This window comes from Aotus nancymaae, unplaced genomic scaffold (assembly GCF_030222135.1).
Source record: "Aotus nancymaae isolate 86718 unplaced genomic scaffold, 86718_ANA_hifiasm-v0.15.2.pri h1tg000014l, whole genome shotgun sequence".
Classification (NCBI taxonomy): domain Eukaryota; kingdom Metazoa; phylum Chordata; class Mammalia; order Primates; family Aotidae; genus Aotus; species Aotus nancymaae.
Genome location: NW_026988425.1, coordinates 6294094 through 6321286, shown reverse-complemented (window position 1 = coordinate 6321286; position 27193 = coordinate 6294094). Strand labels below are relative to the sequence as shown.

The window sequence follows — 27193 nt, the reverse complement described above, 5'->3', positions numbered from 1 at the left end:
TTTACCAATCTTTATAATGCAAATGGCAGCTGAAGGAGAAATCTAAATTACACTGACTAGATCCATTAGATTTGGTTCCGTTACATTTCATTGATTTTTATGGCGAATACACTTGATATGCTTCAAGGTTTTCATTTGGCAAACCACGAATGAGTCAGGGGACAAAAGCTCAGAGGGTGCCAAGTGGCAGAAAGTCACCCTCCATGGCCCGCGGGGAGGACATGCGTGGAGACCCAGATAAATCCTGACAATTGCTGAACACAGACCATGCAAGGACACAGCAAGCATTCCGTGTAAAGATGTTTATTGGTTTTAAAGTTTTGTTTTCCAGAATCATTGTTTTTTTTCTCATTAGGGCAGTGCCTCTAGGTTATTTGACTCATGCACTCACCATCTTCCAGTGGTAACAGTTGTTTCCTATTGATTTATGCCACATGCATTTTTCTCTCTTCTTTTGAGGATCACAGAAGAAGATAACTCTGGAAACAGGATACACCAAAGTCTCCCCGTGAGTCGCAGTGAGAGTCTGAAGTTTTGCAGTCACCCACGGTATACAGATCAGCATTCTAGCATTGCCATCATGGCAACCACATTCATGAAATGAAGTCACATTGTAGAGAAGGCAGGAATGAAACGAAGCACAGCAGGTGACAGCAGTTTCTGTGTTAGCCCAATTAGTGTCATCACCAGTGATTGCCCAAGATCTAGAGATACAAAATGGTTGCATGTCTACAAAGTAGGATAGCCACTTAGTTTACCAGCAGTAGAAGAAAGGAGAAAGCCACCTCCTGGTTTTAACTCTGCAAGAGACACAGGGTGAACTGGTGGCGGGGGGCAGTGCAGGGATCCGTTTTTCCCTCCCTGCGGCCTTACTGACCTGGGAGGCCGGCCTTGCACCTGACCCCCTCAGTGTACCCTATTTGTCTATCCTTATCATGACTTTGAAAGAAAATCTTGCTTCCCTCTGCTTTGATTGTTTCTGTTTGGCCAGCACACTTTGCTTCCGTGTTTCTTCTGGAACCAAACTGACATCACTTATTGCTTTCCCGAATGTCAACAGAGTTTGTTTGCCATTCCAGTTTATTGGCCACATTCTGCGGATCAGATGGGCCCTGGGCTTAAAAATGATAGTCAGTGCTATGTGAACTAGAGGCTGCAAAAATGAGAAACATAAGTAGAACCTAGCAGAAAACTAAGAACAGAGCTGTGCATGATTTCAGTGTCTTTGGAGAAAAAAAATTACCGAGTACTGACTACAATCCCTGGGCTGAGCACCAAGCCCCTTACAGAAGCTTCCCAAAGCAGACGGAGGGAATTTCTGCCCTCTGCTCCAGCTCGCTTTGGGCACAGAATGGATACCATGGGTGTTTCTCTGCTGGCTTGGAAGACTCGTGACTGTACTGATTCAATGGTGGGGTGAAGAGTGTGTGCTTGATGAGGGCCACACGAATTGCCTCATGGTCTCATGAAGCAACATAAAGGATCAGAAAGCCACAGTCAGGCAGTGGCCTTGTGGCTCTTGTCTTACCTGGACAAGCCCCTCCAAGTCTCTGGGCTCGCCTCTTTCACTACAGAGGGTGTAAAGTCAGGCTAAGCGGTCTTCCAGGTTCAGAGGCTTTACCCTCTCTACAGTCAGGAAGTAAGCTCTGCCCCTTCCGAAAGCAAATTCCATTAAAATTTGCAGGTTATTGGATGGGTACACTGAAATGTAATTCCTACGCACAGGGCAAGCGCCACACGCCAGGCTAGGCTGTCAGGTGGGACTGCGTCCCGCCTCCTGAAACTGGCTCCACGAACAGGGTCTCTGCAGGTGAGAGGCGGCAAAGAACCTCCAGTTCTCCCGTTCAGGGCCAGTGAGGACAGAGCCCACGCTCCCTGTCAAGGCGCCCTCAACTCCTCCCATTTCTACACCTGCCCTTCTTCCCCTTGCCTAGCCATGGCTCAAACCTGATTTACTCCAAGAAATCTTTCTGGTTTTCGGTCAGAAAATCTCTGGATTTGCACCATGTCTTTAATCTCTGTAGTGCAATTTGGCACTTGCCTCGCTTGGTGCCCATCCTGTGCACTATTCCTGTCTTCTGAGTTCCTGTCCAGGGAAGGGGCTGTCCCTTACTCTTCTGCACGCCCTGCATTTAAGAGGAGAATGCTGAGTGGAGAGATGGTCAATTACTGGTTGAGTTTTGGGTCAATTGGTCGACTGACTGTAAGAACTGGGGACAGAAAGCAAGTATGTGATTACCAGGTAATAAGTGTATTTTAACCACTGTAATCGCTCATTCTGAGTTGATATCCAAGTAGGTTCTAATTAAAGCCTGTTGTAATGTAAATGTCCTGATGCTATGAAAATGATGCTTAAAGTTCATTGAAATCTTTAGTCTCCAAAGCACATCTGCTGCATCATTTTGGCCAAAAATCTCACACCGACCTGGTTGGACTACACAGCTGAGGAAACTGGGCTCAGGCAGGTGGAGTGACTGGCCAGGTTTACACGGACATACGGATTTTTGTCTTTCAATCCCAGGTCTTTTTTACTCGCCTACACATTTTTCTCTTAAAAAAAGGTCAAATTTTGACAGATGGAGCTGAAAACTTTAAGCCTACACCCTGGCTTTTCTGAGTAATAGATTTTAGAGACGGGAAGGCTTTGGAGGAGTATTGGCGCCTGTGCGTGTGTGTGTGTAACTGGGGGTGATATCCTTGCTGCTCACATAGAACTTCCTAAGGCATAAGCAGGGCTCAGTCTTCTAGAAAGTTACAGACAGCCCATGTGCAGGTCTTATCCAGCAGTGGAGAAGATACACAAGAAAAAGCATGGTTGGCTCAGGAAAACTATTGGATGGGAAGGAGTTTTGCATTGAGGAGAGGACAAATGAGTTTGTAATTTTCTGTTTGTTTGGCTCTGTGGGCTCTGGCTTGGGGCGTGGGGCTATCGGGACATGAACATTGGCACGCACTGTCCAATTATTCCCTTACTGTCTGTCCAAGGAGGGATAGGTTCTTTGTCCAGGCCTCTCCCTCTCACACTGGGCTCCACGGGCAGGTGTTCACTTCAGCGGAGTGGAAGGAGGCTGTGGCCAAGGCGTGGGCAGCCAGGCCTATGCTGTGGCCTAAGGGTGCTTCCAGGGCTGGGCACTGCCGTGCTTGCCTACAAAGGGAGTCCAGCAGAAAGGGAGTCCGTGCCCATAACAGTCCAAGCAAGGGTGGAGTTTCACATTACTTCCTACTGCTTTTAAAATGAGACATTCTTACCAATTTCAGTGAAAAATGTTATTTTGTTCACTACAGAATTGATTTCTTGTATAAGTTTCTAACAAACCTAATGGAAATGCCATGCAAAAGAATCAAACTCTGAGGATATGGAAGGGGCCAGACTGAGCTGAGTGTCTCTCTGCTCTGTCGCCGGCTGTCACCCAGCCCAACCCAGGGTCAGAATAGTCTTCTGGCTGCACCCCTTGGGGCAGTTCTCAGAGTCAACCGTGAACCTGTTCTTCAATCAGCTAATAAACACTACTGAAATGACCTGCCTTTACATATATTTCTCTCCCTAAAGTAAAGCTGCTTTTAATTTTCATTAGAAGAGGAAAATACTTAGAAAGCAATAAACTCAGGTGCTTTCCCTAGCAAGATGTTTCTGTCCTACAAGATGTTTCTGTCTTTAATCTCCACAGTGTAATTCCATCATAACCAATGGCTCCAGGGTCCAAGGACCGCCAGCCAAATTTCACATTTCCAGGATGGAGAATGCCACCGTGGAGGGGTGGATGAATGAACAGTGTAAGTTCACTGTCATCAAATTTCACGACTATTATGACTCACAGGGAACATGAGCAGGCCCTGCATTCTTAATACACTCTCATTTTCATCTGGCAGAGCTGCATGTGTGTACTTGGAGGCAAATAAGAAAGTGGTAAGGAAAAACCAAAGAAACAATAAATTTGGTGAACTGCCAGCCCTGCTGAAAGGCACCCAACCCGTTCTCTGAGGAGAGGTCTCTTGGATCTCTGAAAACCTGGAACTAATGAGCAGGTCCCTAAGTAGGCAAAACTGCCTGAAGAATTGAATATATTATCCCAGAAAACTTCTCCTTCCTAGTGGTAAGGCCCAACTGGCAACATCTGAACTTGATCCAATCACCCCTTCAGCTCCTGGGCTGCTTCTGGGGATCATTTCAATCTACTGAACTTTTGCAAAGACTATGAGTTCCTAAAACTCACTTCAGGTACCTGACCCAGAATGCTGCTCTGGAATGACATGCTGCAGTATGTGCAATATTTAAAAAATTTAAGAGTATCTGAAATATTTTAAATGGGAGGATAGCCCACAATGACTGGACCCTTGAGGCAGTGTATCAGGTATGCATGATTTTATTTAAAATGTGTCCAATAAGACTTTCCACTTGGAATGAACATTTTTACCTCTTTTCTCATATTATTAGAAACAGTGTTTCTTCATTTCATGGAGTTTCTTAGAAAGTTCTAAGTAACTTAACAGAGGAGAAAAATGAAACCCCGGGGAGATTAAATAACAGGAAGTTAACACCACAGCAAGGGTGCTCACCCATCCCAATTTCGGGGGACACACAAGTGACTACTGGGTGAAGAAATAGACCCGGTCATGCAAATCATCATATGATCACTTGGTATCCTTTGGCAGTTCTGACATTCCCTGTCACTAGCACAGATAATAAAATGAGTCAGATGACTGCAGTGAGTGGGAAATCGCCTTTTGCTTTTGGTGGTTGAGAGAAGACAGGAACACAAAGGTGCAGCCGTAGGAGCGTTTCCTAACCTCGGACGAGACTGTTCGCAGCTGACCATCCACTGCTCTGAGCCCCAGAGGGCGCACCTGGTGTCGGCGCCACCATCTGCCGGGGGTGGCCGCAGTATCTTCTGCCTTCCCTCTAATGGCACTGGTTTATCTGTGGACAGCAGCACACCACAAATCAGCATCGAGAGCACATTTCACCAAGAGGGCAGTTGTAGTTTTAAATCACTAGAACCTGGCAATATTAAATTTGTGTTTTCATGAGCCAAAGGTCATAGCACAAATGAGGTCTACATGTCATCACAGCGGACCATGGGCCACAGAAAGACACATCTTCAAGTTATGTTGACCTTCCAGGAAGAAAAACAGAGATACAGAGCACAGCAAACACGTGCCGGGGACGCACGGTGGCGATGCACGGCGTTCCTATGAAATGTGAACTGCGCCATTTACATGGAAATGGAGCGAGCAGGGGCATTGAGTTTCCTGCCGGCTCGTCGGAGCTGCTGTCATGGAAAGAAGCTCAGGGCAATGTGACTAGGATGGGCAGAGGGGCAGGCAGGCTGGGAAATGTCACCATCTCAACATGTGTTCTAAAGTGACTTAGAGGTGATCATTCATTTATAATCGAAACATAATCCGAACGGCATTTGCTCCGTCTTCCTCTCTGTAAACACATCTGTTCATAAATAACTTAAACGTCTCCTTGGCATTCAGGATGCAGTTCTGGCTGGAGTAAAAAAGGGTGGAGGATGCACAGCGTTGAGGAGATGTCGGGGTACTGGTGTGTGTGTGGACAGGCGCTCGAGCGTCTACTGCAGGTGGCAGACATCAGCCATCGGACACGGGCGGGGTGACCCAACCGTATTTTTCATGCGTCTTCACCAAACTCTTAAAGGTAGCTTCAGCTTCCTTGCGACTGAAGGACTTTTTTGATTTGCCAGCTTTTCTACAGATCCGTCCCTGCGTGAGATGAAAAGAAAAACCAGGTTAGGACGTCACTGGGAATTCTGTTTCCTACCGTCTTTATTGAAAGCACACAGAGTCGTGGAAGTTCTGATGTCTGAATCAATGCAACGCACTGGCCACCAGCAGGGTTGGGGCAGCCTCACTGCCCGGATGCAGAACAATTCAGCTCTGGCACCAAACAGATGGGCCAGCCTGGGGCTGGCAGACCTTCTGGGCAGCGGGGTGCTGTCTTCACAAACCCACACACAGCATTGGCTGATCTGGACTTGCTCATTCCACGGTGCTGGAGAGCAATCTCTGCCCCAGTTCCCGAGATACGGCAGGAGGGGCCAGCCTTATCAAAAGAGCATCAATTCTTTTGATGGTCTCCCTGAAGCAATATACCGTTTGAGCTTCCTTTCCCTCCCTCAAAAGAATGCCTTTAATTATCATCACTTAAAATTCCTCTGTGATAACAGTAAAGATAAATATATTTATAGAGAGATGTGTATTTGTACATTTCTATAAATATTTTAAAACTCTAATTTTTAAAATTCAAGTTTCAGAGCCATTAGTGAATTTATTGGATTCATGTCACTTCAGTGCGAATTCAGGAGGCAATGGTGGACATTTTCATGGAAGAAAAGACCCGTCCTCGAAGTCCAAGAGAGGGTAGAGGTCAGGGCAGGTGGTTTGTCATACAATCTCGAGAGGGGGTGGGGCCGGGGGAGAGGCCGCGCCCCCTCACAGTGACCAGGGTTGTTCTGCTCCCGAGGACAAAGCACTGGTCTCTGCAGTGCTCAAAAGGCACTGACCCATTTTAGATGGCACAAGAGGGCTCTGGACATGAGAAAGAAGAAAGCAGGCAACAATGCCCATGTGACAGCATCTCAGGAAGCCTTGGGACATGTGGTGTATCTGGCATCGGAGGGGAAGAGCAGATGGAAGACAGCCAGGATTCGGGGATGCTGGCCTCGGCTGGACCGGTGGCAGCTCTCACTCTTCCAACCTCAATTACTCTTCATGAAGCCTCTTAATGGTAGATCAACTGAAACGCTCCTTACCTGAGGCACATTTACTTCCACTTAGCCTCCCCCAGGCTCTCCTGGAGGATCTGCTCCTCCCCGTGGGCATCCCATGCACATGTTTTGTAGATGGCGCAGAAATGCGTGGGAAGACCTGGCTGAGCTTCCCCCACTGGCAGGTGCAGGCGTACTATTACCAACCATCGCCTGCTGTTCAGGAACCTTCACCAACAGAATTTCTCTCTGAACAGACCCTCTGCACTGCCAATAAGAGGCACCGATACCACAGCACAACCGTGGGCACATGCTGGGATGGAGAATGGGGACCAGGGCTCCCCACCAGCGGCTCCTGCAACACCCAGCAGCCAGGCGCCTTGGACAGCCTCAGAGGGCAGAAGCCACACGGGTCTGGGTGGCCGCCAGCAAGCGAGATCCATCCGATCCCAGCTCTCTGATAACCCACTGACAGCTCCAGTGGGAAGGCAGCCGCAACGGCCTCTAAATCTACTGGGCAGGCGGTGCCCTATCACCTGAAACGTAGAGTGGAAGAGGCCATTTCACAGGCTTGTATCAGAGCCTAGCCAGGCTTCCTCTTCAATAATTGTCTTTTCAACAGTGGACACACAGGCCGATCCCTAGCGTAGGAGCCGGAAGTCCAGGGTTACCAATTTCTGCTCACTCTGGACATCCCTCTGCTTTCACCTGTGCACCTGTCATTGGGCCCTATTTTGACAGCAGGACCTTTTCCTTTTTTAAAATTTTCTTATTTTTTTTAGAGACAGGGTCTTGCTCTGACATCTAGGCTGGAGTGCAGCGGCGTGATCGTAGCTCACCGCAACCTCAAACTCCTGGGCTCAAACAACCCTCCTGCCTCAGCCTCCTGAGTACCTAAGACTACAGGTGTGAGCCACCACACTTGTCTAATTTTTTATTTTTTATAGGGATGGAGTCTCACTATATTGCCCAGGCTGGTCTCAGACTTTTGGCCTCAAGTGATCCTCCCACCTCAGCCTCCAAAGTGCTGGGATTACAGGCATGTGCCACCATGCACTCTTTTTGAAAACGCTATATAGCTCACACAGGAAGAGGCGCTAAAAGGATGAAGGAAGATGGGTGAGAAGATGACAGGAAATGACCACTTACTGACTGCTAGCGACATCCCCATGCCTCCCTGGGATTTGACTCCTATTTTGAGTTGTATAACTTCAGGCATATTTGCTTATGTGGTGTAGATACATGATTAAAAAAAGACCACTTAGAGTTAACATATTCATACTCATCATCATCGCGGGCTGAGATCAAAGTCCAAAGTTATTTAACTAAACATATGAAAACACATCTTTCACATCTTTGTGAGGATGTTAGCATCAATTTCTTCCTTTTTTTTTTGTTTCTTGAGACAGGGTCTCATCCTGTCATCCAGGCTGGAGTGCTGTGGTGTGATCATAGCTCACTGCAACCTTGAAATCCTGGGCTCAACAGATCCTCCTGCCTCAGCCTCCCAAGTAGCTGTACTACAAGCATGCACCACCACATACAGCCAGTTTAAAAAAAAATTTATAGAGACAGAGTCTTGCTTTGTTGCCCAGGCTGGTCTCGAAGTCCTGGGCTCAAGCAATCTTCCCGCCCTGATCTCCCGAAGTGTTAGGATTATAGGCATTAGCCTCTCTGCCGGCAGCATCAGTTTCTACATCAAGTGAGAGCAAATATCAAGGGTTGGATTTTTGGCCAAAATGTATATTTTAACCATCTCTATCCTTTTTCTCTATAATACTGAAAAATCTATGGCATTATTTGAAAATCCTGAAATAAAGGTAGCTAGACAAACACAGGCTCACAATCATCTTGGAATATTCTGTGGCTTTTGGCATAAACCCACATTTTGCCTATTCTTCGTGAAAGTCTCAATTGTTACAAGAAACAACAAGCAAAACCCCAAAGTAACAGACCGCCCTTTGTTGCCTTTTCTTCCCTGGAAGAATCATGAACAGAAAGCCCCAGTGCTTAGTCAATTCAACAACTGGGAGACAGAGCCTGTTATGAGCCAGTCGGAGGTTCCGCGCATTCACTGCACTCCACTGTCGATAAAGAGCTCTCATCTCCTGTCTTCTACACCCACGTTTAAAACTAACAAATACTTTTTTCATAGGTTGCCCATCTTCTTCTGATTGGCAGTTTAAATAAGACACAGAGAAATGCTGGACTTGGAAACCACTCCCTATATTCCCCCTGTATTTCCTGCTCTGCCAGGGTCACTGAGCTTTTTTTCTGACATGCCCTTGCTGTGCTCACTGCACCAAGCAGAGGGGGACCGCTCCATCCCAAGTTCCCTGTTTGCTGCAGATGTTCGGGCACTCCCATTCATCCTTCCAGGAAATGTGAACTTCTGAGAATCAAGCGCAGACAATACCCATGTCACACATCATGAAGGACATCCAATGAGATAATACATTTGAAAATACTGAGGACTTTGAACGTCATATAATAGCTGTTCTTCTTATTCTCATAACATTTACCTTTCTCCCTTTTCTGTTTCTATTTAACTAATAATCAAGGAATCTAGTCTGAGATATTTTCTTTGAGTGACTCTTGTTTCTTCTAAAATATCTCTACTTGTACTTAATGCTAAGAGCCATAGATGTGACTCTTCACTCACCCACCACAATAGCTTTGTGCTATCACTGAGTTTACGGCAACACCTTTGATAAGTAACACTTTCTGTCTTTCCTGAGCCACACATGATAGTGTATACTTATGAACAACGACAGGATTTTGCCATCACAATCTTAAAAGTCTCACTGTAATATTGAAGCAGAACAGTGTTAATGAGAATGTAATTCTCCAGGGCTGTATCTGTCAAACAAAACCAGTATGTGGTACTTTGATTTGATTCTTTTTCTTCCCTTATGGCCTTTTGAGGGCCAATAGCAATTGATTCAGCAGGAAAACATTTTAACACAGCTAATAGATGACAAGTGGCCCCAAACTCAAGTCCCCCGTGCAGCCCCCATGCACTTGAATTTCAGACTGGCACATCTGCATCTCCCTCAATTGTCTCGTGTTTCTCATTCATTCACTTATGCATTTATTCAATGTGTTGGGTGCTGAGTCTAACAAGATAAAGTAATGCCAGGTCCCTGCCTTTAAGACTTAGAGTCCATTATGGGGAGATAACCAGGCATATTGCAGCTGCTGGGGCAGAGGATGTGGAGCATTCAGGGTCCTCACTCTTGGTACTGTTGGCGTCTTGGGCCAGGTAATTCTTTGTTGTAGGGGAGATACTAGCATGGAAGGAAGTCAGCAGCACTCCTGACTTCTGCCCACTAGATGCTAGGAGCACCTCATGAGGAATGACAACAAACTGTTTCCAGACATTTTTAAATGTCCCCACAGGAGCAAAATCACTCCTGATTGAGAACCACTGGTGTGTAGAACAAAAAAGTCAAAGCCAGGAAGAGTCAATTCCTTCCTTATTCATTCAGCAAACGATCGCTGCAGGACTTCCCTGGGTGGGGAACTGTCCTGGTCACCAGGACAGCAGAGCTTTCTAAGAAAAATAATTCTGGTCCTCATGGGACTTATAGCCCAGAGGGTATGATGGAGTCTACATTGGGGAAGAGAGAAAAAAAGGAGAGAGAAGAGGGGTGGTGGTGGCGATTTGTGCGTTGAGAAAGATTTCCACTGGCAATAACGTAAGCTGAGCCTTGAAACATAGGTAGGCAGGTGTTTACCAGGCTATGGTGGGAAAGGATAAGGGGTCTCAAAGTGAAGCCGTGAAATGGCTCACTATACTCGGGGAATGATGGACAGAGGCTGGGGGTGGGGGTTGGGCACAGAATTTAAGTGTGTGTGTGTGTGTGTGTGTATGTGTGCATGCTTGTGTGTGTAGTTGGTGAGGAAGGAGTTGCATAATTCAATAGACCTGGCTTCAAATCCCTGTTCCAATACTTCCTGGCTGTGTGACCTTGGGTGAATCACTTAAGTTCTCTGAATTTTGACTTTCTCATATATAAAATAAGCATTATAATAGCACTACATGGCACTGGATTCTGTAAGAATCTAATGGTAAAACATATAAGATGCTTGGTGCAATGCCAGGCACAGGGTGAACACAGTAAATGGGGCTTATTTTTTAAACTATCATGGCAGTTCTTCTCCTTTGGTAAAGATGGTTTCATTCCGTCCTCTTGAAAGAACACACATTTCTGTCTTTTCATGTAGATTTTATGACTTATTCTGTCACAAAAATGTCCACAAGCAAATTCAGTGTATTGTAGTTACATGGCTTATTTCTTAGCCTTTTGAATTATGCCTGTTTTAATAGGTTGACATTAATTCTATACTTCTCACTGAATTAGATTTTTCTTCTCATTCCTTTTCTTTGCAAACATACTTTCTTGTTATTTTTGTGTTTCATTTGCCTGTGAATTACAGACTTTTGCCCTCTAAAAATAGTTAAAATTTCCAGACTCCTTATGTAAAGTTTTGAGTTTCCTGAACTCATTTCCTGAGCCAAAATTATAGAGCTGCTCCTTGTTTTTAAAGTCTTTGAAGGTGTAATTGTCAGGCTAAAAGCACTCATAACCTTGAACTCCCTGACATGGGTCGTAAGCATGTGCAGGGCTCATTTTAGACTTCCCCCGAAACTTCTATTTGGGGGCAAAAATTAAAGCTCACTGGGCTCTTAGCTTGAGGAAAACCAGTGCTTGCAAGCATCTTTCAAAGGAGATCCGCTTTGGAAAGACATTGGGGATTTCACCTTTCTTTTAAGGTTTAATGTTCAAAGCAAATCCTAGAAAAAAATAAACTTGTAAGTTTCTAAAGGGCCAATGAGACTCTACAACAGATCAGACTCTTCTAAGGAACACATTCCCAAATCAGACCAATGACACACAAGCCACTGCCAAGCAGGGGACTTCAGCTGGATCTGCTCTGATGAGACAGGAAAGAGAAGGATCCGAGGAAGGCGAACATAGCCCTTCTTGTGAGTCTGAGTGTGTGTGTCATGTACGCACGTGTGTGCAAATGTGAGTACATGCACAGGTGTAATGCATGTCCATACATGTGCATTTGCGTATGTGTGCACGTGTGCTCATTTGTGTGTTGTGTGTACTTATGTGTATCACGTAACATGTGAACATGTGTGTTCATGTGTGCACATGCAGGTGAATATGGTGGTTACATTCAAACTGCAGGGACAGGTGTGAGCCTCCCTGTTGTGGAATGGCTGCTGACCAGAGCCCACGCTTACCTGAGGGAAGGCTCTCGGCTCTCAGCGGAGTGCAGGGAGCCCCAGGTCACATGAGCCAGTTTGACGGGTGGTCCCTTTGCACAGGGAGAGCTTCAGCCTGGTGGGCTCCGAATCTGTCAGAGAACCATCCAGCACCAACCAGTGCAGGGAGGGGACAAGCAGAGAGGGCTGAGAGAGCAGAAACAGGGAAGGGGGAAAAGGACTGGGTGCTGTTGGAGCTGATGAGCCTCCAATCGAGGTCATGTCGAGGTTTTGTCTGAAACGCAACCCCAGAGACTGCCGTCTCCACCCTGCCTGTAAGTGCCGCGGTGACTGCTTCATGCTCAGCTTGACTCTGAATCTCCGCTGCTGTGTGACTGTTTTCACATAGCATCTCATTAATTGCTGGCCTGGGCAACCTTTGTGGTGAGAAGGAAACTGTGCTTCCATCACAGCACTTGCCAAGGGCTATAGAAGAGCTGAGTTCAAATCAAGGGCTCCCAAGACTGAAGACTGAGGCACCACAGAGGACCACACATGTGGCCTCAGGGTGTCACGAGGGGCGAGATCAAAGAGAGGTAACCTCAGGGCCAGGGCCTGCGGAGGGGCCCAGAATCCATCAAGGAGGGGGCTGGAGGCAGCCACATGGGCTGGGCGGCTCCCTCCAGGGAACCAGGACTTGTTGTATGCAGACCAGCCCTCCCCGCTCACCCCTCCAACGCCAGCACGGGGCACTCAGGCTTCCGAGCTCCCCACTGGGTTTCCCTCAAAGTTTGTGCGCAATATGGCTTGGGTTCCTTTCATCATTTAGACGGCCAACAGCAGACTAATTCATACGCACCTCCTGTGACTAGTTGTGATTTAGTTCCTAGATCTGGTAGCTAAAAATAGTGTTGGGTGGTTTTTGGAAAGTGTCAACTCAAAATAGTCACCTCGGAAGCCATAAACTTGATCTTTCAGTTACACTTTCAGAACACACTGTTTGCCTCAGAGACCTGTTGACTCACGCCCAAGCCAAACACAGACAGGCGACCAGCGAAGTGGCTTCACAGAGTAGACGACTACAGCATCCCACTGGATCTGAAGTGTAGAGGACAGTGCATTGTGGGGTGGGGCATGACGGGCCATGTGGCTACGTGGACCAGGCACACAGGGACCAGCCACAGGAAACCAGCTCATGGCGTGACTTTAGGTGGAAAAGACCACTCTCCTCCGGGTGGACAGTGGCTGTGCTCCCATCCTGATAGAGATATGTAGCTTCTGCAGAAAAAAATGCACTGGGAAACCCATTCCCATTATAGTGAAATTTCTCTCTCTAGTGGGAATGTTTGCAGGCCTGGAAGTGGGGATGGTAGGGCTGTGAGTGTCCAGGAGAGGCGAGCAGAGTCCCAGTAGGTGATGGGGTGTCCTCCGGAAGAACGCTGGGTACGTTCTGCTGACACACAGGGAACACAGTCCTTCACTCCAAACCTTCAAACGCACCTTCTGAGCATCACATCTGTGGGCTTCTCATTCTTCTTTTTTTAAGACAGAGTCCTGCTCTGTCACGTACGCTGGAGTGCAGTGGCACGATCTCGGCTCACTGCAACCTCCACTTCCCAGGTTCAAGTTATTCTCCTGCCTCAGCCTCTCACGTAGCTGGGATTACAGGCCCGCACCACCACACTCAGCTAATTTTTCTTTTTGTATTTTTAGTAGTGACAGCGTTTCACTGTGTTGGCCATGAGGGCCTCAAACTCCTGACCTTGAGTGATCCATCCGCCTTGGGCTCCCAAAGTGCTGGGATTCCAGTGTGAGCCCCGCGCCCGGCCAGGGCTTCTCGTTATTAAAAGAGAGCTTGCACCTACCGAGGTGTGGGAGAGAGAGTGCTGAACAGTTAAGCATGTCTTTTCTTCTCTGGGTGCTGACAAGAGCATTGGTCTGATCAGAGAGTGTTGCACTCGCAGCCGGGAGGCTTTGCTGGCGTGGTGGGTGGTGCGAGGCCATGGATGTGCCATTTCCCACTTGGAGCTGGGAGACAAGATGAAAATACCTGATATCTCTGCAGAAGCGGGTGTCCTCCAGATGAGAGCGCTTCTGCCTGGGTCCTGCTGATGCCGGAGCTGGGTCACTCCTGGCTGGAGGGCTCCCATGCACGCAGGGTGTTCCGCAGACTCCCTGGGTCGTTCCCGCCGTGTGCACCGAGGGTATTCCGCAGCCTCCTGGCCTCCATTCTCTGGATGCCATTAGTACCGAACTTCTAAGTGGTGGCAACCAACAATGTCTATGCATATTGCCAAGAATCCCTAGGGGGCTGAATAGCTGTGGAGAAGCCCTGCTCTAGATGGTGTGGGGAGTGGACCGTGGGAGTGCAGAAGGGGGCACCTAACCGGGGCTGGGCGCCCAGACGGTTGGAGGAGACTTCCAGGAGGAGGTGGTTCAGGAGCTGAACGCAAAAGACTAGCGGCAGTGATCCGACCAGAAAGCAGGAGGGGGCAGCAGCAGCAGATGCTGTGGGACGGCAACTGGAGGCTCCCCGGAGGGGGCTTGCTGGGGAGTGGGGGAGGGGAGGCAGGGGTGGGAGGTGCTCTAGTTTCCTGGGCCTGCTGGAACAGAGAACCCTAACTAGGAGCTTAAAACAACAGAAATGCGCTCTCACAGTTCGGGCAGCCAGAGTCTGACATGGAGACGCGGGCCTGGGGGAGGGTCTGTTCCAGGCCCCCTTCCCAGCGCTCTGGGGCTGCCGGCACCCTGTGTGCCTTGGCATGTAGGCACAGTGCTCTAATCTCTGCCTCCGTTGTCACATGATGTCCTCTGTGAATCTGTCTCTGTATCTGTCTCTGTTCCCTCTTCTTACAAGGACACCAGTCATTGCATTAGGGACCACCGTAACCCAGCAGGACCTTGTCTCAACTTGGTGACGTCTGCAAAGGCCCTATTTTCAAATAAGGTCACATTCATGGGCACAGGGAGTTAGGACTTCAACTATTTTTGGGAGGACACAACTCTGCCCACAGCAGGCATAAAGCTGACAGAAGGGCGTTTCACCCGCTCCTCTGCACTGGGACCATTCTGCAGGTGGGAGCACACAGGGCCAGGTTTTCCTGTGGTTGGGTCATTTGGGAGGCAGTGCGGCCGGTCAGGTTTGGGGTGTTGGCCAATCAGGTTATTGTCATGGTCCAGAGAAGATGACAAGGGCCTGGCAGAAGCCACTCAGGTGAGTCCAACTAAGGCCATGTGGGCAGGGCTGGGGGAAGGATCAGTGGGAGGCCTGAGCCCCTCCAGGCTTCTGACCGGGAGGAACAGGTTTTCAGGATAAGATATTGAGTTGTTTGGGTTGGCTGGCTTTGGGGTGTGCACAGAAACCCAGACAGGAGGCTGCTGGGTGTAGCGGTGGGAGCTCACACCGGGAAACCTAAATGATGAGTACGGCGAGGTTCTGCAAGGAGGGGCGTGCAGGGAGGGGAGCGTGCGTCCGCTCCGCTCTCCAGCTATAGGCCGTGAGCAGGTCACCCTCCCTGCACCTAGCGCTGCACCTGTGTCACACACCTGCCCATACCTCCTGCGTGGGGATAATGAGCACCCGCTGTGCAAGGCGAGATGGGACGGAGGTGGTGGGCCACCATGCCCAGTGACATGGGGCCAGGCCTGCAGAGAGACACTGTCTTAGGAGCAGGCTGTGTGGTCTCAGGCAGGTGTGTTTGGCTGGGGACAGTCAAGAGGAGAAGCAAGAAACCTAGGAAAGGGGGATTAGGGCGGGTGCAGCTGCAGCAAAGCAGGCACAGGTGAGATGGCCCGGGAAGCACGCGCCGGGCCAACCTCTGGAAAACAGTCATCTGAGATGTGTGATGGTTACTTGGTTTATAATAATATCAAGACTTTAAAAACTCTTTTTGACCTTATTATATATACTTTTAGCCATCTCTGTACATTGAGAAAAATCTGGTTCTTTAAAAAAGTGTAGCTTAGCCACGAACAAGTCCAAAGAGAGCAACCTGTATTCCCCAGAGGTTTGTGGAATACGTGCTGCCCCACAAGTATTCCACAGCTGGGTATTAGGTAATGCCGGCACTCAGAAACTGTCTCCTAAAATTGTGAAACCTCTCAGGACGACAAAGCCAGCATCAGTTTCACGTAAACTTCGGTGTAATTCATCAGGAAAGAAAGTGAAGCCACTCTGCTTAATAGTATACAAAATCCTCCAGTTCTGGCAGCGTCAAAGGCACAGTTCATGGACGCTTACAAAACAGAAGTGGCGCTTGCCTCTACATTTTAAAGAAAGTTCTAGTAAGTACTGAATCTGTTTTGAAACAGATGGTACTGTCTTGGAGGAAGCAAGCCCAGAACAAGGAACTTTTTGCTAAAAATGTGATGATATGAGATAATCCTTTCAAGGTTATTTTTTGGAGATCCCACTAATACTTACACTTTTGCATAAGCAGCTGGTTACAGTGGGTTTCGTTAACGTGCACTTTAAGACAGGTAAGCGACACACATGCTCGTTAATGGCATCGTGGTGGCTGTGTCGAGGGCTGTCTGAGCCAGGCCCTGTTCTCAGGATGGGGCAGACACTCTCACTAAGCCACGCCAGGACACTCCACCAGGTGGGTGCCACTGGCATCAGCCGCATTTTACAGATGAGAAAACAGAGACACACAGATCAACAAGGTGCTTGGAATCCCTCAGCTAGGGAGTGCCAAGAGCCAGGATCCCAGTGCAAGAATCCCTGGCTTTGGAGGCCACACTCTGAACCCCAAGGCCAGGCTAGCTCTTAGAAACGTGGGGAAGGGTCACAGATTTAAGAGAAGGCAAACCGGATACTGACTATTTACTCAAAAAAAAAAAAAAAAACAAACCGTGACCCCCGGCTGTGCCCCCTGGTGTGGGACACTCCTTGGCCACTGCTTCCCGGTGAACCTCTCACAGTGGTCTAGACGGGGAGCTCCCGCCAGCCGTCCTGTCATTTGCCACGTGGTTTGTGTAAGTCCTAAGATTATCAGGGCCCCAAATCTACCTCTACCACGTAGATTCTGGTCTTTGCAGAACGTGTGAGGGCCTCAGTACACGCTGCCTGCCTGACGCAGTGGACAGGGCGGGTGACCTCCCCGGTGAGTCTCTGTTCCGAGATGATGGGGGCAGTCTGTGTTTTTCATTTTTGCCAGGCCCAGAATGCAAAAGGAAGTGGCTTCTCATGGGCTGGACCCAGGACGCTGCACTCCACTCTACAGGCTGAAACACCTACTCAGAACAAAGCAGCCCCTGGCCTGCGTTTTCTCCTTGTGAGATCGTTCCAGCTGTCTGCATGTAGGATTCTGGAGAAGTCTTCACGAGCGCACCCCCCGCCCTGTTATAATGGACAGGCTCGCCGGAGGACACGGACATCAGCACCCCTTTGTTTACTTCAACATTTCACTCCTCGGACTTGGCTCCATTAAGACACACGTTTCCCTGACCAGCCCCAGAGACCCCTCTTTCTTCCTGAAGTCGCCTGCAGGCGGAGTCAGCTCTGTCTGCTCCTGTGCTCAGTGGGTGATTTGCAAGAAACAATCGTGTTCTCCTACCCAACCTGACCTCTTAGATCAGAATCCGGCCAGCTCTCTCCCATGCACACTTGGTCTTCCTCAGGGTTCCATGTTTTTCCTCCTCCTTGGACCACATACGAACAGGGAGAGAAGCCAGGGCCATCGCTGTCTCAGCCCACTCATTATGGTGGCTGAATTCTCACTTCCGCCCTCCTGTTCTAGCGGGTGGGACTCTGCTTACTCAGCTGTGTGTCCTCCCATACTGCATTTCACTGGATGCCCACGGCTGCCTCCACTCTGCCACACCTCCCTGATTTCTGGATTGGGCACTGGGGATCCAGCACACTCCCAATGCTGCACATGATAGCGGGGAGACACCCAGCGCAGGCAGCTCTGTCATGAAGCCCGACCTTCCTCACTCCCAGGAAGGATGAAGCCCTCGAGCAGGAGGGAAGTGGAGCCGACTGGGGGGTGCCAGAGAGACCAGATGCACCCATGGGCACCCACTCGCCACGTCTCCTGCCTTTTGCCTGTTTCCCTACAGAATGCATCTGCATCTCCTGGGATCTCTCTCTCCCGTGCACAGGCAGATCATCCCCCTGCGGCCCCACGCCCTTGCCTGTGTTCGGCTGTCACTATGATCACCCCCACCATCGGGTGATGAGGACACTTCATTTCACAACTGCCGTAGCCAGCCTCGCTCAGAACAGTTGTCTCAGCACAGATAGTAGGTGTGGCAATGCTGGGGAAAGTCCAAAGAATGAAGGAGACCAAGAATGTCACTAGAAAATGTGACAGGAATCAGAGCCTGGGAACGAATTTGTCAAAACAGAGGGCAGCCAGCATCCGCTCTCTGCCCCTGCTGGCAGGAGCTTCACAACTTTGACCAAAAAGCCCGAACTTAGTTGTTCTGGAAAAATTGCATCAAGAAGGAACACATGATTTTCACAGGCAACCCAGGTAAATGGCGCCTGGTGACTTTCACTGCTGAGCTGGCTTCAGGGAGGATTTGCGCTTGACAGTGGCAGGTCACGGCTGCACTCTCTTTCCAAGCTATGTTACTTACAATGACAGAGAATGCTCATGTCACACAACACGCTCAGCAGTGGAGCTTCCCAACGCAGAAGGAAACTCAGCAACGTCAAATAAATGCAGCTAATGAGATGTTTGAATCACTGGAAGTCTTCGGATATATTTTCAGGGAAAACATCAGTGTGAAAATATTATGATTTGGGCACAAATTCTATAAAAGATAGGTTACTTTTTTGAATAGTCTGTTTTTGCAATAAAAACACAGCAATAACGAGACTCTACATGGGTTATTCACCTTACCTACTTTGTTACTTTTCTGATTTTTGAAAGAGGGAACTGCTTATAAAGATGTGAGATTTAATATCTGCCCCTAGAGATCCTAGGGTTTGGTTTCTATTTTTTCTCTTGGCAAAAATACCTGTTTTCCAAGCAGATATTTGACTTTGTTCTAGGAGGATGGTTTCTGGGAGACACCAGGTCTGTCTGTTGTCTGTCTGTCTTTCTTGAGGCGCTGAGTGAAGCTGAAACTCGTGCGATATGGGAGGTGGATGAAACCTCCTGGAACAGCTTTGCATATGCGACTTGTTTCCAAAGAAGCACTCAGACGTGCTCAACAGTCCACTTGGTCTTTGGCTTACACGTGCCATGTGGGAGAACTCTTGAAATTCATACCTGCAGCCTCTCCCTGCCACCCAGATGCTAATTCCACATACCCACGTCCTGCTGGACACTTCCACCAGGCCAGCAGCTGCTGTCTCCATGTGGACGCTGTAACATCCAGTTCATCAACTGTCTCTATTTTAACCTCTTTATTTTGAACAAAGTCCCACTGACTTCTAGTCAACTATTTCTTTAAAGTCTGGAATGTCACCAAAAGTCTAGGTCCAGTCTCTTGGATTTTGGAGGTGGGAGTGGTGGTTGTAGGGACTCTGGGCGCAGTTGTCCTCTGCAAGCTGACCTCCATATGCACCTGTCCTCAGCAGGCTGACGTCCATATGCACCTGTCCTCAGCAGGCTGACCTCCATATGCACCTGTCCTCAGCAGGCTGACCTCCATATGCACCTGTCCTCAGCAGGCTGACCTCCATATGCACCTGTCCTCAGCAGGCTGACCTCCATATGCACCTGTCCTCAGCAGGCTGACCTCCATATGCACCTGTCCTCAGCAGGCTGACCTCCATATGCACCTGTCCTCAGCAGGCTGACCTCCATATGCACCTGTCCTCAGCAGGCTGACCTCCGGGCACAGCTGTCCTCAGCAGACTGACCTCCAGATGCACCTGTCCTCAGCAGGTTGACCTCTGGGCGCACCTGTCCTCAGCAGGTTGACCTCCGGGTGCACTTGTCCTCAGTAGGCTGAACTCCAGATGCACCTGTCTTCAGCAGGCTAATCTCCAGTGCAAGGGGTTGTGCTCTGGATACAATTTGCCAAGAATCTTTGATATGACTAAACAGTGACTTGGTCTGCAATGGTGCTCCTTCTACATTAATCAGGCTGACTGGGAGGAGGTCACGGCCAGTCCCAAGCTCAGTTCGTGAGGCCCAGTGAGGCCTGGGGGGCATGTGGAGGTCAGGATGGAGAAGCACACAGGTGGGCTGTTTGAGACAGTGTCATGGTGATCACTGCCCCTGAGGGTGTGAGCACTGGTGTGGGCATGGGGATGTGTGGAGGGTCCTCCTTGCTGCCCCGTCCCTCCCCAGGGCACCCTCGTGTGACTGTGGACCTCCAGTACTGATGTGGGCCATCGTGGTGAGGATGGGGTGAAGGTGGGAATTTCAGGGTCCCCGGAGTTGGGGTCTGGTTTCCAAGGGGAAGGGGATGTTTCCGCCTCTCTCTATGTCAAGAGGGGACCACTCCTGCCCTTGTGAATAGCAAATCGTTATTGGTGGCAGCTAATGTCCAGTGAAGACAATGCAGTTTGCTTTTATAAATCTCAACTACATTTTCCTGCTGAAGAAACCAATTAATTAGCAAGTGGGCATCTCTCAGGTGACATGACCAAAGGTCACTCCAGGCAATGAAAGGAACCAAAAGGTCCTGGCACAAACCTGCCGTGCATTCGCAGGGTGCGTTTCGCTTTCTGCAGCAGTTCACAAATAATTATATGGTAAGCTTAGGAGCGGCAAAACAGTGTATGCCTGAGAGATGCTGCATGTGGCTCTTCAACTGGGGCCTCCAGAGTTTCAGTTTTATGAGGTCATTGTGTTGTTGAGTCAGGATAGCACAGCCCTAGCAAAGCTTCTTCATGCAGCAACACCCACCTAGAAGCTCCGTGACCCGGGGACAAACCCAAATACATCCTTAAAATGGGATGTTTTACCCCATGGGAAAATTAGATCTTTAAGTGCTGAAGAACTTTTAATAACCAAACACCTCATAACAAACGAGCCACGGTTGGTGCACCTGCCCCGAGGGCACCGCTTTGACCGTTCTGTGCCTTGGCTGCTCCTGAGGTGCCAGCTGCAGAGGCGGCGGGGGCGTCCCATCTGCACAAACATTGGAACCCTCCACCTCCCTGCTCAGGCTCCGCCCTCTAGGAAGAAGGGACCCCCAGTGCCTCTGGCTCCCTGAGCTTTCCAGATCCTCATCCATGACTAAGCAGCCATAGCTCACTCTGATTTTGAAGTCCCCAAAGTGTTTTAGCGAGATCAATGGATGTGATGAACTTAACGCAAGTTATCCTAATATACTTGAAAAAATCAGTGTATTTCATAAAGCGTTCTTTCTGACAGGTCTTGGGGTCAAATCAAACCTGTTAGCAGGGGCCAGGCCCTGGAGAGCCTGTGTATTTCTGCACCAGAGCCTGGTGGCTCTGACTGGTTCTCCAGCTTGCTCCACAGGGGCGGGGCTTGTCTTATGGGCAGGCTTGTCTTCCTCTCCAGCTGCAGGCTAGGGGACCGTTCCCTTCCAGCACCAGGCAGAGCTCTGGCTTCAAGGCCAGAGTCTCATGCTCCCTTTATCATGCCCCTCCCTCCTCCAGAACCCCCAGCTCACACTTGCCCATCATCCAGCCCTGCCTTCCTACCCCTGTCCTCGGCTTACACTGGTTTGTTAAATTAAGAGCTCAGAGTAAGAATCCACACAGCAGTGTGCTACAAATACTGGATAAAAGGAACAGACGGAAGCCATTTCAGGGCTACACAATATCATTCGCCTTTCCAGACCGGCTGGTGTTACACAGGTGATGGTTCCAGTATAAATGAAACCGGTCACACGCTTTATGTTTGCAAGTAAACATAGGGCAAAGATACGGCATAAAATACCTTACTCAGTGTAGACAAAGTGAGCTGGGGATCTTTATGGAAAATGCTGTGTTCTATTATCATAAAGTCTTAAGAATGTAATTGAGAAAGAAAGCGGATTCTAAACTCAAATTCCTAGTCTCTGGTTGAAAAGCTTCGAAAACTAAGGGACTGATTTTGATTGACCTAATAAAATGAACAAGAGATTTTCTATAAGCAACTATGATGGCTATTACTACTTTTAGGTCATTACTTTGGGAGATGTTCTGATTTTAATTCTTTTATTTGTATAAGGGCATTGCAATACAAGCTTTGCTTTTTGATTAAGTAAGAATCATAGTAACCAGAGAAAATAATTCAATCGTGATTTTTACAAGCGTCACTGGAGATCTTCAAACAGCATTTATTTTATGATAGAATATAAGGAAAGCTGTGTCAGTCACTGCCAAGGACCTCACATATATACACACACTCCGTCCTCACAGGGGAAAGACTGCTCCAGCCTCTCCTCATGACGGAGAAGCGGAGGCACAGATGTAAATTGCACGATGCCACACAGCTGGTAGTCTCCGGAGGTGGGACGTGACCTGGTGGGACTCCAGCTGGGTTCCGGGGTCTGTGCTCACAGCCCCTTCTCACCACGTGTGGTGATGGAACCTCCGAGTGATGCCCCACAAGGCGTTATCCCAGTACTCAAGTGCTCGTTACAAGCAGCGCAGCACCGCCCACCTGCCCCATCTCGGATGTTCAAGCCTATTTACTGAAGAATGAATGACAGAGCTTGTGAGATTATCACTATGAGTCTGAAGGCCCCTGCGCGCCACAGTTAGAATTCCAAAGAAAGGATGGCACACATGTTGCCATTTTCCAAAATGTGTCCCACACAGTATTTTACATGTTACGTCACCTAATTCTCACCCAAGAGGGAGACGAGATGCACTTGTGATTTTTCAAATGATCAAGTGAAGAATGAAAGAATGAAGGAACAAGTAACTTCTCCATGTGGTCCATTGTGGACCACGTAATTTTTCAAATGTTTGTCAAGAATTTTACTCTGAGCAGTGAACTCCTGTTTCCACATGAGGGTGTGCCCTGAAATCTCAGCAGTTTAACAGAGGAAAAGCATGTTCTGGCACTGAGTTTGCTACGGGCCAGTGTCTGCTCTCCATCTGGAGCACGCGGCTCCAGCCCCTCCTCATGATGGAGAAACGGAGGCACAGATGTAAATTGCACAATGCCGTGCAGCTGGCAGGTGCTGGAGGAGGGACGTGACCTGGAACTAGAGTCAGGAATTAGAGGCAGGAAGACGTAGTGCCTCACCAACCCAAGCCTCATCCCGGAACTGGAGCTGGAGCCCTGTGATGTCTGAACATTGGCAAGAAATATCAGCACCTTGCTGGCTCTGGGAATTTTTCAATAAGGCCACCTAAGCCAGGACTTCCCAACCTTCTCTGGCTGTAGACTGCCCCCCTCCCATGCCATGCATGTACTCCTAGTTGTTAACACGGGTGCTCCACGCCGGATGGGAAATCCACATGCAGGCACAGACGGTGGTGTGCCAGCTTCAGGCTGCACCGCTACACACCATGTGCACAGGCAACATCATTTTAGCCCTATAGGCTTAAAGCTTCTGCCAGCACTCAAATTCTGATCTCAGCTTCCCAAGAAGTATCTTTCAGAGGTAAACATTTTCAGAAAACTGGACTTTCAAAGTACAATGTTTCAATTTTACTGAAAAGACCCTACCAATATGTTATGTTTGCAGCCAATGATTTGTTGAAAACCTGTTGTGGAAGGTTCTAAATCAGATGTCAGAGGGAGCTAAGAAGCAAGTTATCAGAACTGCCCTTTTCCTAGTAATGGAAAAGTTAATCCCAGGTGTATTTTGTGGTATTTTAAATGGCATAAGAACAATTTTCCAGATTAATTTTCCTGGCTTTGCTATTGTGATATTTACATTGGCTTGTGGTAAAATTCAAAGGTAACAAAAATCAAGCTTCTTCAATCTCCATATTTGAAGCAGCAAAAATAAGTTTTGTGCTGGCTTTGTTTGCCTGGCTCTCAAGGTGCTGAGTTTTTCTGCGTCACAGGGATGTGACTTTCTGTTGACCTCATTATTTGTAGATGCTAGAATTGCCTACATAGAAAATCCTAAAGCCTCAGCTATTTTTGAGGAACTGGATTTGGTAGAGAGCGTTAGTGCGCCACAAATAGCCACGTGTGTCCTTACATTTCTGCCTCCCTTGCAGTCAGATGGGGGCCTTGCGGCCAGTGCTGGCCAGTGAGTGGTGAGCAGGAGGCGGCGTGTGTGTTCCGGCGCTGATGCCGACCTGCTCCCCTCGCCCTGCTGTCACCCGCAGCTGCTGTGAACTTGGAGGCCGTGTGCTCCAGATGGAGAGCAGACACTGGCCCGTAGCAGACTCTCTGCCAGAACATACTTTACTTGTGTTAAACTGCTGAGATTTCACTGTTCACTCAATTCACAATTTCAGTGTTCACTCTCATGCAAAAATAAGAGTTCACCGCTCATAGTAAAATTCTTGACAAATGATGGAAAAATTACGTGGTCCACAAAAAGGTAAGATGATTTTGAAAAGGAAGAGCAGAAGGGGTCACAGTCTATTGGCTGTTGTAATAGGAGGCCACGTTCCTAAAGGTAGTGTAATATTTGTACAGGAGCAGGAAAACTGGGGAACTGAGCAGAAGAGAGAATCGTATTTACATGGGACTGTCACGGGGTAATGATGGCAGCAGAAAGCCGTGGGAAAGACCAGGCGACTCAGACAGCAGGGTCAGGGAAAGTGTCTCCTGCAGAGCAAGACAGCTGGGTGTCTACCTGGCAGCTCGCATAGAGAAGGGCTAGAGACGGATGAAATCCAAAATGCAAAAGGAAAAGCTCTAAGGCCAGTGGGAAAAGGCTCAGGAGGATGCCTTGTGATTGGATGGTGAGGAAATGGTCTTCCCAAACAGCCTTGATCACAATATAACTTCTTCAAAATCAAGTATAGTTTTTTCCCCCAATAAAAGATGAGAAAGAGAAGAAGAGAAAGAAAATTTGGGGAGAAAATACTTGTGATGTCTAACACCTGCACAAGGAGTTAATAGCTGGAGAAAAGAAAAATTTTCTGGAAATTGAGAAGAAAAAGCTAGACAACCAGGAAACAATGTAGGGAAGAGAAAGAACATCAGCAGGACGTCTAAAGAAGAGACCTGGGCGGCTGACAAGTATGCAGCGTGCAGTCCAGATCCCAGTCATCAGGGATGCACGAGGCAGGCAGCGGTTCGAAGCCTCTTGGGTCCTATCAAGGGGCAACACTGAGCGAGGAGGATGATCCCAGGTGTTTACAGGGAAATGTGTCGATCGGCCACTTCCAGAATGTCAAAGGCATTCTGGAAGTTTCTGGCAATACCTCGAGACCATCAACATGCTGAGGCTCATGCGCTTGTGAGCTCACAGCTGGGCATCAAGCCCCGAAGACCCGTTTGCAGGTGAGTAGCTGTGTTCCTGTGACCACAGGGAGGTGGGAGATTGCCGGCATCCCCGGGGGAGTGGATGAGCAGAATGTGATCGATTCACACCTTAAAAAAAATACACAGGTGTGAAAAGCAATGGACCAGACGTCTAAACAGTGACACAGCCAGCTCACCAGTCCAAGTTCTGTGTGAAATAACTAAGATTTGGAGCACAGAGCACTGGCTAGGCCAATTAAACACACAAGTGCATGGGATGCCATCACACACCTGACAAGATGAAGCATATTTAGCAATATCTGCTAGAAACAGAATGGACTCCCATGGGCCTTGCATGAATGGACTGGTGGGCTATCATTAACCTCTCCCTACTCCTGAGATGAAAAGTGAAAGTCACAATAAAAATGTGATTTACGTGAATGTGTATGCAAGAATTTATTATGCATGTGTAAAAATGTGATAGTTTCTAGATACATCAATAATAACACAATTGAACATACAATGAAAACAAGATCTCACCTATGGAATCAGCAAATATTATGCTCCTGTGTCAGGCAGCCTCTAAGCTGTTCCCCAAGTATCTCCAATTCCTGGTGTTCACTCCCTCTTTGACTTCCTTCCCCTGAGTGTGAGGGACCTGAGCTTGCTTCTATTGCATAGAGGATGGTGGAATGATGGAAAGTCACTTCTGAGATTAAGCTACAAAAGGCTGCAGCTTTGGTCCTGGGTGCCCCCCCCCCTCTCTCCCTAGCTCCCTCTGAGGGAGGCCAGCTGTCATGTTGTGAGCTGCCCCATGGAGAGGCCCACAGGCAAAAAACTGAGGCCTTCAGCCAACACCACCCAGGAACTGAATCCTGTCCCCAGCATCTGAGTGCTCATGGGAGCAGATCCTCCCCAGTTAGACTTCCGGATGAGACAGCAGCCCTGGCCTACTGTTCCCCTGCAGCTCTATGACAGACCCAGAGTCAGAGGCACCCAGGCATGCAGCACTCAGATTCCTCAACTACAAAAACAAACTGGGAGAGAAGAGATGTTGGTGGTTTCAAGCCACTGAGTTTTAGAATGATGGGCTATGCTGCAAGAGATAACAAATGCAGAGGCCTGGGAATCAACTTGACAAAAAATTCCTGAAGATAATAAAATAGGCTGGGCATGGTGGCTCATGCCTGTAATCCCAGCACTTTGGGAGGCTGAGGCAGGTGGAGATCACAAGGTCAAGAGATTGAGACCATCCTGGCCAACATGGTGAAACTCTGTCTCTACCAAAAATACAAAAGTAGCTGAGCGTGGTGGCATGTGCCTGTAGTTCCAGATACTCAGCATGCTGAGGCAGAAGAATCGCTTGAACCTAAGAGGCAGAGGTTGCAGTGAGCTGAGATTGCACCACTGCACTCCAGCCTGGTGAAAGAGTGAGATTCTGTCTCAAAAAAAAAAAAAAAAAAGATAAGATAAATAACAATCAAATGAAAAATGGACCAAGAACAAAATGAGAAAGTCAAGTGGTCAAAACCCACTCCCCAAATCCCAAAGAAACAAATCCAAAAACCCCAACTTATGAAAGATGCCACACCCGAATAAAGTAGAAAGTATGTAGCTAAAAAAGATGAAATGTGCTTTGCCAGTGAGATTCGGAAGTACTGAAATCATCAGGGTTGGAGAGGCCTGGGAGGTTTCCAGCCTCCTGCTGCTGATGGGACTGGAACCCTGGGTAACCTGAAAGGCAATCTGGCAGCACTGTATCCAATCAATTTGGAGGGTGTTCCCGCCCTTTGATCCAGTACCCCGCTTCTGGAGTTTCCCACGGTATTTAGAGTACAAGGAGCAAACGGGATATACAGTTCTTCCCTCCCTAAACAACATAGTCCCTGTGGGTTGTTTAGGGAGGGAAGAACTGGAGGCCTCTTAACTGTCACCCAACAGGGCTGGCTCAGTCGTCCACCACCCTTGGGGGCTCAGCAGCCTTTTGAAGATTTAGTTGA

The 27193-nt window shown here is 48.5% G+C and overlaps 1 protein-coding gene across 1 annotated transcript in view; it reads right to left on the bottom strand.

Annotated features, from left to right (window-relative positions):
• Positions 1-287: 287 nt before the first annotated feature.
• UBE2QL1 (ubiquitin conjugating enzyme E2 QL1) overlaps positions 288-27193 on the bottom strand; it is a 49044-nt gene continuing 22138 nt past the window's right edge. Inside the window, exon 2 of the mRNA XM_012475310.3 lies at positions 288-5727. Coding sequence (XP_012330733.3) covers positions 5596-5727 — 132 coding nt within the window. The 3' untranslated portion in view covers positions 288-5595. The remainder of the gene's footprint in view (positions 5728-27193) is intronic.